Here is a 13,715-nt window from a genome sequence, read left to right as displayed (position 1 = left end):
ATCTAAGATTTGTTTGTTTTGTTGTTTGCATGAATCTCCTTGGTATAGTCACATTCTTCCTCTTCATCTCAGTAGATAGTATTCTGTCTTTATTAGGCTGTTGAGTTGAATAATATAGGGACATTGGTTTCAGTAAGTGAAATGAAGTGGAGTATGACTGTCACTATGCTAGGCACTTAGGATGCAAACAAAAACCCCTTCTCTAGTGTTCATTTCTTTCTGGTAGATTATATTATCTGGGTAATTCAGCGTTCTCTACTATTGTCCTTGTTTTTAATACTCATTCTGCCTACCAAAGTATCTTCCTAGAGGGTTTTCCCACTCTATAACTGGAGCCTCTGCAAAAACAGATATGTGTATGGGTGATTAAATGTATTTAAGGATTATAATTATTCCTTATATTTTATGTTGATCTTGACTTTTAGAGATCAATTTTAGCATTTAAAAAGCCCTTGAGATTCTTGATAAAAGTTATTTCAAACCAACATCTTTAATTTAATTATTGTATTTATACTTAGCAAATTCAGGATATTTTTTCCAGTAAATACTTTTAATTTAGACTAATTTTAAAATCCATTAAAAAGGTCTTGTTTATTATTGGTTAACCTGAAACTTTAATGTTCCATTGAGAAAAAAGTCAGCACTTGAAACTACATAAAGGGGTAGATTTTTACATAGGAGACTTGGGTCAATGAAACACTGAAGTAACTACAGGAAATTTAAGAGACTGTTACAGCTCAGTGGTGTCTGTTTCTACATTCTATATTACATCTTTATTTTTAATCTTTGGTGGTGGTGATTTCTCCAGGATGTCATAGATACTGCAAACTGTTCCTCAGCTGACCGTTTTGTGGCCCTTCTACTGCCTACAATCCTTGATCAGCTTCACTTCACAGAACAAAATCTAGACGAGGCCTTAACAAGAAAAAAATGTGAAAGGATGGTCAAGGCCATTGAAGTTCTATTAAATATCCTTTACTGTGATAAAAATGGAAACTACATTAAAAAAAAAGCACTTATTCCTGTTTTTCTAGTTGACTGCATTTTGACATTGTTTATAGTTTTTTCTCTTCGTGAGATTATATCTGTTCAGAATTAGTGAACTGAAGTTTAAATTATAGAATGAATTGTTAATGAAGAATCTCTAAAACAGTTATCTAGACTTTTTTTCCTTGTTTTTCTGTGTAAAACTCTTATGCTAAAGTACATTTTAAGAAACAGTTTTTATACTTGACTTGAATATTTTTACCATAATTGGAGATTAGAAGTAATAGCCTAAAGTGATTGTTCTATTGCTCCTTGTTACTCTGTCCTCTGCTTTTGATGCTAATTGCTGCCCCTGAATGATTACTATCACCATCCATTCTTTGGTAGAGATATCAGAGGATAAAGAAATATTGGTAGAGTTGTTATTATTTTAACCAAGATTTTTTACTTAGTGTTTTAAAAATAAAAATCAACCTTCATAAATGTTTTAATAATTACAACATCACATTTGATTATAAAGAAGACAAATACTTCAAGACAAATTAAATCACTTCAAAAAAGAAAACGTTGAATACAATTAGTGTCACTACTTAACATGTATATACTGATTTTCTTAGGTCTTTCCCTTTGCCAGCTTTTTCTAGATCATCTGATTCTAAGTTGCTAAGAAGCCTAAGTCCCAGTTTTTAGATGTTTCATTAGTGCTTTTTTATTATGAGCAAGGTACCACTCTATCTCAACCAGAGCTCTTAAATTTACCAGGTCAGGTTTCCTTGTATCTGAGCAACAGAATTTGCTCAACTTGGTCTTGCCCTACAACAAACTCTACCTCTGTTTAATGTCCTCTATGAGCTGCTGCTTCTTAATTTTCCTCTTCCTTTATAGCAGTGGTTCTCAACCCTGCCTGCATATTAGGATCACCTGATAAACTTTTTTTCCCCTTTATTAGAGAAGTTGTCGGTTTACAGTACAACCATGGATAAAATACAGGATTCCCATATATCACCCCACCACCAACACCTTGCATTGGTGTGAAAGATTTGTTACAGTTGATGAAAGCACATGTTTATAATTGTACTATTAACTAGAGTCCTTGGTTGAATTTAGGGTTCACTGTGTAGTGCAGGTTCTTCTATTTTTTTTTTTAATTTTTTTTCTATTGCCATATATTCAACTTAACATTTCCCCATTTAACCAGATTCATATATATATTTCAGTGCTGTTAATTGCATTCACAATATTTTGCTACCAATACCACCATCTGTTACCAAGACATTTCCATCATTCCAAATAGGAACCCTGTACATTTTAGAGCCTTAATTTCCCATTCCCTATCTGCCACACCCACACCCACCCCCGTCCCCTGATAACCTAGATTCTAGATTCTAGATTCTGACTCTATGAGTTTGCTTGTTGTAAGTGTTGTCAGGTCAGTGAGATAATAGAAATTTTGTCTTTTGTGTTTGGCTTATTTCACTCAAAATGCCTTCAAGGTTCATCCATGTTGTTGCATATAGCAGGACTTCGTTCCTTTTTAGGGTTCAGTATGCCATTGTGAGTATACCACATATTTATCCATTCATTGGTTGACAGATACTTGGATTGCTTCCATCTTTTGACAATTGTGAATAATGTCACTATGAGCATCAGTGTGCAAATATCTGTTCAAATGCCTATTTTCAATTTTGGGGAAGATAATACTTAGTGGTGGGATTGCCAGCCAGGTCTATACTTAGGTTTCTGAGGAACTGCTTAACTATCTTCCAGAGTGGCTGCACCATTTTATATTGCCAGCAGCAATGAATGAGTGTTCTATTTATCTGCATCCTCTCCAACAGTTGTTATTTTCTGTTTTGTTCTGTTTTGTTTTGTTTTGTTTAATAGCAGCCATTCTAGTGGGTATGAAATGGTATCTCATTGTGGTTTTGATTTGCATTTCTCTGATGGCTAACAATGTAGAGTATCTTTTCATTTGCTTTCTGGACATTTGTATATTTTCTTCGGAGAGATGAGTGTTTAAAGTTTTTGCCCATTTTTTAATTGGTTTCTCTTTTTGTTACTAAGTTGAAAGATTTCTTTATACATTCCTGGATATTAATCTTTATTAGATATGTGGTTTCCAAATACTTTCTCCCATTTTGTGGTTCATCTTTTTACTTTCATAATAAAGACCTTTATAGGAAAAAATGTTTTTAATTTTGATGAGGTCACATATATCTATTTTTTCCTTGTTGCTTGTGCTTTGGGTGTAAACTCTTAAGAGACCATTACCTAACACAAGGTCCTGAAGATGCTTTCCTGGTTTTCTTTTAGGAGTTTGATAGGCCTTTGATCCATTTTGAGTTGATTTTATATGTGGTGTGAGGTAGGGTACTCCTGTTTTTTGCAAATGGAGATCTAGTTTTCACAGCACCATTTGTTGAAGGGACTATTCTTTTCCAATTGAGTGGTCTTTGTCACCTTGTCAAAAATCAGTTGACCTTAAATATATGTCTGTCCTTTTGTCAGTACCATGCTGTTTTGATTACTGTGGCTTTGTAATATGTTTTAAGATGGGGACGTCTGATTCCTCCAACTTCATTCTTTTTTCAAGGTGGCTTTACCTATTCAGGGCCACTTACCCTTCCATATAAATTTGATGATTGGCTTTTCCATTTTTACAGGGTTATTGAAATTTTGATTGGGATTTGTGCCGGTTTGAGTGTATTGTGTCCCCCAAATGCCATTATCTTTGTGGTTTTGTGTGGGGCAGGCGTTTTGGTGATGGTTGGATTTGCTTGGAATGTGCCCCACCCAGCTGTGGGCAATGATTCTGATGAGATGTTCTCATGGAGGCGTGGCCCCACCCATTCGGGGTGGGCCTTGATCGGTGGAGTTACATAAATGAGCTGACTCGGGGGGAGGAAGAGAGTGCAGCTGGGAGTGATGTTTTGAAGAGGAGCAAGCTTGCTAGAGAGGAACGTCCTGGGAGAAAGCCGTTTTGAGGCCGGAGCTTTGGAGCAGATGCCAGCTGCCTTCCTAGCTAACAGAGGTTTTCCGGAGGCCATTGGCCATCCTCCGGTGAGGGTACCCGATTGCTGATGTGTTGCCTTGGACGCTTTGTGGCCTTAAGACTGTAACTGTGTAGCAAAATAAATCCCCGTTTTATAAAAGCCAATCCATCTCTGGTGTTTTGCATTCTGCAGCATTAGCAAACTAGGACAGATTTTGGTACCGAGAGTGGGGTGCTTTTGCTGCTGAGTTTGCAAATACCAAACATGTTGGAACGGCTTTTTAAATGGATAAGGGGGAATTTCTGGAAGAGTTGTGAGGAGCTTGATAGAAAAGGCCAAAACTGCTTTAAAGAGACTGTGGAAATATGGACTCTAAAGATACTTCTGATGAGGACTTCAACAGAAATGATGAATGTGTTGTAAACTGGAAGAAAGGCGATCCTTGTTTTAAAGTGGCAGAGAATTTGGCAAAATTGAGTCCTGGTGTCAGATGGAAGGAAGAATCTGGAAGCAACAACTTGGAATACTTAGCTGAGGAGATCTCCAGACTACGTGTGGAGGACGTATCCTGGCTTCTCCTTGCAGCTTATAGTAAAATGCGAGCAGAGAGAGATAAACTTAGAACTGAACTCTTGGGTTCAAAGAAACCAGAAGTTGATGGCTTGGAAAATTACGGGCTTCCAGTGGGTAGAATCCCAGAAGCTACAGCCCAACCTGAGGACAAGCCAAGATTGGATAAGGAGTTAAGCAGAAAGGATTTGTGGAAACTCCTATTGTCTGATGGCTTTGACCCCTGCATGCTTCATGCAAAGCCAACAGAATTTTTGCGAGATCTTTATAGATGGAGCCATTGCCGGTCTGGACTGGAGGAGACAGACAAGGAAAAAATTAAAGGAAAAATCTCTTCAAAGACAGAGCCATGGAGGTTGAGGTCTGGAGTCAAGAGGTTTAGGGCTGGGAGAGCGGAGCAGCCCACATGCATGGAAAGGGTGAGTTTGCCCTGGAGGTCGAGGGCGGGCTTTCCGCCTCGATGCTCTGGAAGAGTTTTGCCACCTCAGGTCCCAAAGAGGGTGGAGCACATTTCCAGGGAATTGGGGAGAGCCTGGCTGCCACCACACTGTTCTGAAGGGGTTGAGCGTGTGACCCGGAGATGGAAGGGAATCCAGGAGCTGCCCCAATGTTTGAGGAGGTTGGGGCCGAGAAGGTGGTCTCCCCAATGTGTGGAAATGTTGGAACACTCACCTAAGTGTTTGGAGAGGAACGGGCTGCAGAAAAGGCCCTTGGGAAGGGTTAGGCTCCCACTCTCTCAAGCCCCAAGGATGCAACATTGTTCTGTAAATGACTCTCGGACTTTGAAATCTAATGGACTTTGTCCTGTGGGTTTTAGGAACTGTTTTGCTCCTGTTAACCCTGTTTTCCTTACTGTTTCTCCTTATGGCAATGGAAATGTTTATCCTATGAATGTCTCTCCTTTATATATTGGAAGCACATAACTTGTTCTAGGTTCACAGATCCACAGCTAGAGGGGAATTATGCCTTAGAACTGACCAAGCCTAAACTGATTTTGATGGGATTTTGTACTTAACTTTTGTTACTGAAATGATTTAAGTTTTTGTGATATTGTGATGGAATGAATATATTTTGTATTTGGAAAGATAATGTCATTTTGGGGTTCAGGGGTGGAATGTGCCGGTTTGAGTGTATTGTGTCCCCCAAATGCCATTATCTTTGTGGTTTTGTGTGGGGCAGGCGTTTTGGTGATGGTTGGATTTGCTTGGAATGTGCCCCACCCAGCTGTGGGCAATGATTCTGATGAGATGTTCTCATGGAGGCGTGGCCCCACCCATTCGGGGTGGGCCTTGATCGGTGGAGTTACATAAATGAGCTGACTCGGGGGGAGGAAGAGAGTGCAGCTGGGAGTGATGTTTTGAAGAGGAGCAAGCTTGCTAGAGAGGAACGTCCTGGGAGAAAGCCGTTTTGAGGCCGGAGCTTTGGAGCAGATGCCAGCTGCCTTCCTAGCTAACAGAGGTTTTCCGGAGGCCATTGGCCATCCTCCGGTGAGGGTACCCGATTGCTGATGTGTTGCCTTGGACGCTTTGTGGCCTTAAGACTGTAACTGTGTAGCGAAATAAATCCCCGTTTTATAAAAGCCAATCCATCTCTGGTGTTTTGCATTCTGCAGCATTAGCAAACTAGGACAGGATTGCATTGAATCTATAAATTGTTTTTGGTAGTATTGATCTCAATGATATTTAGTCTTTCATTCCATGAACATGGAATATCCTTCCATTTACTCATGTCTTTTATTTATTTTAGGAATGTGTTGTAGTTCTCTGTGAACAAGTCCTTTACATCCTTGGTTAGATTTATGCCTACAATTTTGATTCTTTTAGTTGCTATTGTGAATTGTTTGATTTCTTTTTCTGATTATCAGTGCTTGTGTATAGAAACACCACCGATTTAAGGATGTTAAAATTGTACCCCATCACTTTGCTGAATTCTTTTATTAGCTCTTGGAACTTTATTGTGGATTTTTCAGAATTGTCTGAATATAGGATCATATAATCTGCAAATAGAAAAAGTTTTACTTTTTTCTTTCCAATTTGTATCCCTTTTATTTCTTTTTCTTGCCTAATTGCTCTGGCAAGAATTTCCAATACACTGTTGAATAACGGTGGTGACAGTGGTCATCCTTATCTTATTCCTCATCTTAAAGGGAAAGCTTTCAGTCTTTTACCATTAAGTAGGATGTTAGTCGTGGGCTTGTCATGTGTGCATTTTATCATTTAGAGGATGTTTCCTTGTATTCCTAATGTTTTAAGTGTTTTTATCAAGAAAGGATGCTGTATTTTGTCAAATGCCATTTCTGCTTTGATTGAGATGGTAGTGTTTTTTTTCTTCCTTCATTCTGTTAATGTGATGTATTACAATAATTCATTTTCTTATGTTGAACCGACCTTGCATACCAGGGATAAATCCCACATGATCATTGCGTTTAATTCTTTGTATATGCTGTTGGATTTCATTTGCTAGTATTTTGTTGACGATTTTTGCTTCTATATTCATAAGAGATGTTGGTTTGTAGTTTTCCATTCCTGTGGTGTATTTATCTGGCTTTGGTTTGAGGAAGATGTTGACCTCATAGAATGTGTTGGGGCATGTTTCCTCCTCAGTTTTTTTGGAAGAGTTTGAGCCGAGTTGGAGTTATGTGTTCTTAGAATGTTTTGGAGAATGCCCATATGAAACCATTTGATCCTGGGCTTTTGTTTGTTGGAAAAGAAAAGGCCAGGTTTTTGGTTATTGATTCAATCTCTTTATTAGTAATTGGTTTGTTGAAATCTTCTATTTATCCTGAGTCAGTATAGGTAGTTTATGCGTTTCTAAGAATTTGTCCATTTCATCTAGGCTATCTAATTTATTGTCATACAGTTGTTCATAGTATCCGCTTAGAGTCTTTTTTATTTCAGCAGTATCAGAAATAATGTCCCCCTTTTCATTCTGATTTTTGTTATTTGTATTCTCTCTCTTTTTTCTTTGTCAGTCTAGCTAAAAGTTTGTTAATTTTGTTGATCTTTTCAAAGAACCAACTTTTGGTTTTGATGAATCTCATTTTTTTATTTTTCCTTTTTATTTATCCCCATGCTAATCTTTATTTCCTTCCTTCTACTTGCTTTGGGTGTAGTTCTCTTCCTTTTCTAGTTCTTCCAGTTTTGAGGTTAAATCTCTGATATGAAATATTTCTTCTTTTTTAATGTAAGCATTTAGAGCTATGAATTTCCCTCTCAGCACTACATTCACTGCATCCCATAAGTTTTGATATGTTGCATTTTCATTTTCATTTGCCTCAAGATATTTCCTAAACTCACTCTGATGTCTTCTTTAACCTGTTTGTTGTTTAAAAATATGTTGTTTAATTTCCAGGTATTTGTGAATTTTCCCTTTCTCCCTCTGTTACTGATTTCTAGCTTCATTCCATTGTGGTCAGAGAATATAATATACAGTGTATGATTTCAATAATTTTTAACTTATTAAGTCTTATTTGGTGACCCTACATACAGTCTATCCTAGAGAATGATCCATATGCACTCAAGAAGAGTGTGTATTCTGTTTTTGTTGGGTAAAGTGTTCTATATATGTCTGTTAGGTCTAGTTGGTTTAGTATATCATTTAAGTCATGTACTTCCTTGGTGATCTTCTAGACAGATGTTCTATCCATTATTTAGAGTGGTATGTTGAAGTCTCTGCTATTAATGTAGCACCATCAATTTCTCCCTTCAACTCTGTCAGTGTTTTCTTCATATATTTGGGGCTCTGCTGTTAGGTACATATATATTTATAATTGTTACATCTTCCTGTTGAATTGTCCCCTTTAGTAGTATACAGTGATCATCTTTGTCCCTCGAACTGTTTTTGACTTAAAGTTTAACTTATCTGATATTAACCCTTGCAACACAGTATAGCCACACCAGCTCTTTTTTGATTATTATTTGGATGGTGTGTCAGTTTGAATGTATTATGTCCCCCCCAACACCATTATCTTTGGTGTAATCTTGTGTGGGCAGACCTTTCAGTGTTAATTAGGTTGTAATTCTTTGAGAGTTTCCATGGAGATGCACCTCACCCAACTGTGGGTGATGACTCTGATTGGATAATTTCCATGGAGGTGTTGGCCCGCCCATTCAGGGTGGGTCTGAATTAAATTACTGGAGCACTATATAAGATCAGACAGAAGGAGCAAGCTGCTACAGCCAAGAGGGACACTTTGAAGAAAGCACAGGAGCTGCAGATGAGAGATAGTTTGAAGACGGTCATTGAAAGCAGACTCTTGCTCCAGAGAAGCTAAGGGAGGACAAATACCCCAAGTGCAACTAAGAGTGACAGTTTTAAGGAACTGCAGCCTAGAGAGGAACGTTCTGGGAGAAAACCATTTTGAAACCAGAACTTTGAAGCAGATGCCAGCCATGTGCCTTCCCAGCTAACAGAGGTTTTCCGGACACCACTGGCCATCCTCCAGTGAAGGTACCGATTGTTGTTACCTTGGACATTTTATGGCCTTAAGACTGTAACTGTGTAACCAAATAAACCCCCTTGTATAAAAGTCAATCCATCTCTGGTGTTTTGCATTCTAGCAGCATTAGCAAACTGTAACAGATGGTATGTATTTTTCCCATCCTTTCACTGTGTCTTGGACTTGAAGGTGAGTCTCTGGCAGACAGCATGTAGTTGGGTCATGCTTTTTTACCCATTCTGCCAATTTCTGCCTTTTGACTGAAGAGTTTAATCCATTTACCTTTAAAGTCGCTACTGATAATATAGGACTTCTGCCATTTTGCTATGAGCATTTAAGTCTTGTACATTTTTTCCCTTGTTTTGTTCATACCTACTGTTTCAGTTTGCTAAAGCTGCTGTTATACAAATTGCCAGAAATGGATTGCCTTTTATAAAGGAGATTTATTAGGTTACAAATTTATAATTCTCAGGCCATAAATATGGCCAAACTAAGGCATCAGCAAGAAGAAGCCTTCACTGAAGAAAGGCTGATAGTGTCTGGAATACCTCTGTCAGCTGGGAAGGCACCTGGCTGGTGTCTGTTGTTTTTGCTCCCAGGTTCTGGTTTCAAAATGTCTCTGAGCTTCTATCTCTCTTAGCTTCTGTCTCTCAGTCTCTATGCATCCTTGCTTGTTCTCCCAGGGCATTTCTTTCTAAGCATCTGGGAGTCCTCTTTTAGCTTCTCTGGGGCAAACTCTGGGCTTCATCTCTTAACTTAGCATATCCAAACATCCTTCTTTCTACATCTCTCAGTGTCTCCAAACATCTGGGTCTGCATAGACTCTTAGCTTCTCCCGGGGGCAAACTCTGAATTACATATCTTAGCTTCTATCTAAAATGTCTCTCTCAGCTTCTCTGAGCTCCTTTGCTCTGTGAGCTCTCTTAAAGGATTCCAGTAAACTAATCAAGACCCACCCTGAGTGGGCAGGTTCACACCTCCATTGAAATAATTTAATCAAAAGGTCTCACCCATAGTTAGATGGGTCTCATCTCCATGGCATCATTCAGTCAACAGGTCCCACCCTACAAGACGGGATTAAATGTTCATAGCTCTTCTAGTGTCCGTAACAGCTTTGAACTAGCATATCTACTTTTACAATTGTTTGCTTTTTTTGTGTTGTACCATATGAGTGCTTTCTCATTTCTATCTGGATATGCTTTCTATCTGTTTTCCTTGTGGTTACCATGGGGTAAAAATTTAGCATCCTAAATATGTAACAATCATATTTGTTTGATACCAACTTAACTTCAGTAGCATGCACCTATAATTTTCCCATATCCCTCTCTTCCCCCACCATTTTTTTGTATCTTTGTACATTGTATATCCAAAAACAGATTTATCATTACTTCTTATGCATTTGCATTTTATCAACTTTAAGAAGTAGAGTTGCATACCAAAGAATACAATACAATGCAATAGTACTTGCATTCATAATTACCCAAATGATTGCTTTACTGCAGGTCTTTATTTCTTTACACAGCTTTGAACCACTCTCTAGTGTCTATTCCTTTCAGTCTGAAGAACTTTTTAGCATTGATTGCAGGGCCAATCTAGTAATGATGAACTCCCTCAGTTTCTGTTTATCTGAAAATGTCAGTCTCTTCCTCAGTTTTGAAAGATACTCTCATCAGATATAAAATTCTTAGCTGGCAGTTGTTTTCCTTCAGCGCTTTTAAGTATTTCAACCTACTGCCTTCTTCATAGTTTCTGATGAGAAAGCACTCTATCTAACTGGGGCTCCTTTATATGTAACACATTGCTTTTCTCTTGCAGCTTTCAGAACTCTCTCCTTTTCCTTTGCATTTGATGGTAATCAGAATATGACAGGGTATATTTTTCTTCATGTTTATCCTCTTTGGTGTTCTCTGAGTTTCTTGAATGCACATCACATCTTTTGGTAAGTTTGGGAAGTTCTCTGTCATTATTTCATTGACTATTCCTCCTGTCTGTTTCTCTCTTTCTTCTTCTGGGACTCCATAATGCATATATTGGTGCGCTTGATGGTGTCCCAGAGGAGTCTTAACACTATTTTTTTTTTCTTTCTGTTCCTCCTCAGCCTTACTCATTTCAATTATCTTGTCTTCAGGTTCACTGATTCTTTCTTCTGCCAGCTCTAATCTGCTCTTGAAACCCTCCTGGGCATTTTTTATTTCACTTATTGTGGTCTTCAACTCCAGTAGCTCTGTATGGTTCCTTTTAAAAATTTCTCTCTCTTTCCTAAGTTTCTCATATTTCTCATTTACTGTTTTCCTGATATCCTTTAGCTCTTTCTCTGTACTTTCCTTCCTCTCCTCGAGCATTTTAAGATTTTTTTCAAAGCCTGTCTTTAGTATTTCCACATTCTCATCTTCTTCATTGGTGTTTTCTTTATTTTTATCCTTTCTTTGGATGGGCCACAGTTTCCTGTTTCTTGTTTTTTCTTTTACTCTTTTGTTGCACAGTGTACTTTTTAATATTTTAAAATGTTAACTATGGAATTTACTCCATGGGATGTCTGGTTCTTGGTTTTGTAATCAGCTGGTCATAAGAGAGAAATCTTCTTGAGTGTCAGTCCTCCTATCAGGAAGGTCTGCCAAAGGCGAATGCAGTGTGCAACATTTTCCCGGTCTTTCTGGGCCTCTGTCTTATGCTGGGCTTTTGCTTGTTTTTTGTTTTGGTGCCTCTCATTTACCAGAGTGTGATTGTACCATCTACTTCCCAGAACACAGACCTCCCTCTCCCAGGTATTTAAAGCCAGCAGGCTTTTGTCCCAGGCTGACCGCTTCTATAGTTTTTTACATTCCTTTTGTTGTCTCAAGCTGCTTTTGCCTGAATGGCAAATTCTGGGCAGAGAGTCATGCCAGAGAGGACCTTCCCATCAGTCTTTCCCAGCAAAACAGGGTCAAGGACCCACAAAGAGGGCGCAGACCGGCCCCAAAGTGTCCTGTGGAGGGGAGGGGGTCAGGAAGGGAACCCAAAACTTCTCCAATGCTTCCCAAAAACTGAGCTTTCCTAGTCTGTCCAGCAAATACAGCCCTTCAGGTAACTTTACCCTGCAGTCCTGAGGAAGCCCTGCATTTTATATCTTTACCACCTTCACTGTGGTCTAGAGCAGGTTGAAACAGTAGCTTGCTCTCAGAGCCAGGATACGGTGATCCAAATTAGCTAATCAAAACCTGTGATCAGTGATTGGCCATGCATACTCATGTTCTTGGGAAAGAAGATTTTTATGTTCCTTACTGTTCCCAGCAGCTAGCCAGGGACTGGATCCCATGGTGGCCTTTTGCGAGAGTGAGGATGGGCACCAGTAGCCACTGCACAGAGTGAGTAATTTATAGTTCTTTACCATAATTTATCAGCCTCTTCCTCCTGTCTTTCCCTGGATGCTGTACAGTGTTTTCTGGCCTCTGGAGTTTTGAAATAGTGTTTCAGACAGTTCCTACCTGTTTAATAGTTGTTTTGGTGAGAGGAGTGAGTCCTGGAGCTCCCTACTCTACCATCTTCTCTGGGAGTCTACCCTGAGGAACATTTTTAAATTGATGCCAGAGCCTTACTTCCAGAAATCCTAATTTAATAGAGTGATGTGAAACCCTGGGATCAGTGGGTAGGATATGTGTTGTATTTGTAATTAATAAATTCAGTCCTTCTGAATTTATTCTGTTATTCTGTTCTTGAATAGTACCGTAACTTATCCTTTTTTTATGGTAGATATTATATTCAGTGGAGAAAAAAATCCTTTCTGTGTTTTACTTTTGAGTCAGAAACTTTTGGACCAGTCCATCTTTACTATTTACCAGTCACTTAAATTTTCTGAACGCCAATAACCTAATTTATTATTGAGCTAATAATACACAGGATTGTACCAGTAATTACACAGGATTGTGGTGATGAGAAAATCAGTATTAAAGCATCCTGTATGCTATAAAGTGCTGTACAAATATAAGGTATTTTGAGAATGTTCTCTTTGTGTCCCTTAACAAAACCTACCTCTTTGTGGAGATGATACTCTGAAAATGCATATTGCAAAAATTCTAACTACTATCAAATGTACCACTCTGATAGAACAACAGTTTACGTATGGCAAGATTGACCTGGGGTTTGGAACAAAGGTAGCAGATTCTGAATTATGGTGAGTATAGGAAATCCAAATGGGAAAATAGTAAGGCCAAACTTGCTATAAATCGAAAGATGTGGTTTTATGACAGTGATTTTGTTTTCCTTTGGAGGAATACCCTTGGATATGTTCCGTTAATTCACATGAGTTAACGGATGAATTTTTAAAAAAAAGATTTTCATAATGCATTTTTGGCTTTTTAATTCATTCAATTCATAGATTGCATGGCTCTAAAGAGACGTATTCTCACTTTTACCTTGTTTTTCATTGTTTACGTTTGTTAATTTATTGTGACCATCTTAGAATTTTTTTTTTTTAATATTCCTGAGTATTTCTTTTCTGGAGTTCCTTTTAACATTGCCTCAGTAATTATTTTTTTATTCATTTAATTTTACATTTTTAAATGAAACAAGAGGGTTGATTTTTACTACAGGGAAATTAACCACTGCTGAAGGTTACCTGGACTCTTCTTCCTTAGCATGTCAAGACTTATGGTTAAAGGTATATTTTCAGTGTTAGTAATGAGATATTGTTTTATGCCCCTCCCCCCCTCATGAATTAAGTCAATTTAACAACTCTTTATTGAGGGCCT

At 38.3% G+C, this 13,715-nt stretch overlaps 1 protein-coding gene across 2 annotated transcripts in view; it reads left to right on the top strand.

The window, feature by feature from the left end:
* Positions 1–13,715, top strand: part of CIP2A (cellular inhibitor of PP2A) — a 42,062-nt gene that overhangs the window by 15,336 nt on the left and 13,011 nt on the right. For both annotated transcript variants that reach the window (XM_037835196.1, XM_037835192.1), the window contains exons 10-11: positions 809–968; positions 12,997–13,138. In XM_037835196.1, the coding sequence (XP_037691124.1) occupies positions 809–968; positions 12,997–13,138 (302 nt within the window). The remainder of the gene's footprint in view (positions 1–808; positions 969–12,996; positions 13,139–13,715) is intronic.

Source organism: Choloepus didactylus, chromosome 1 (assembly GCF_015220235.1).
Source record: "Choloepus didactylus isolate mChoDid1 chromosome 1, mChoDid1.pri, whole genome shotgun sequence".
Classification (NCBI taxonomy): Eukaryota; Metazoa; Chordata; class Mammalia; order Pilosa; family Megalonychidae; genus Choloepus; species Choloepus didactylus.
The sequence above is the reverse complement of the archived record's forward strand: the minus strand, read 5'-3'. Positions and strand labels throughout refer to the sequence as shown.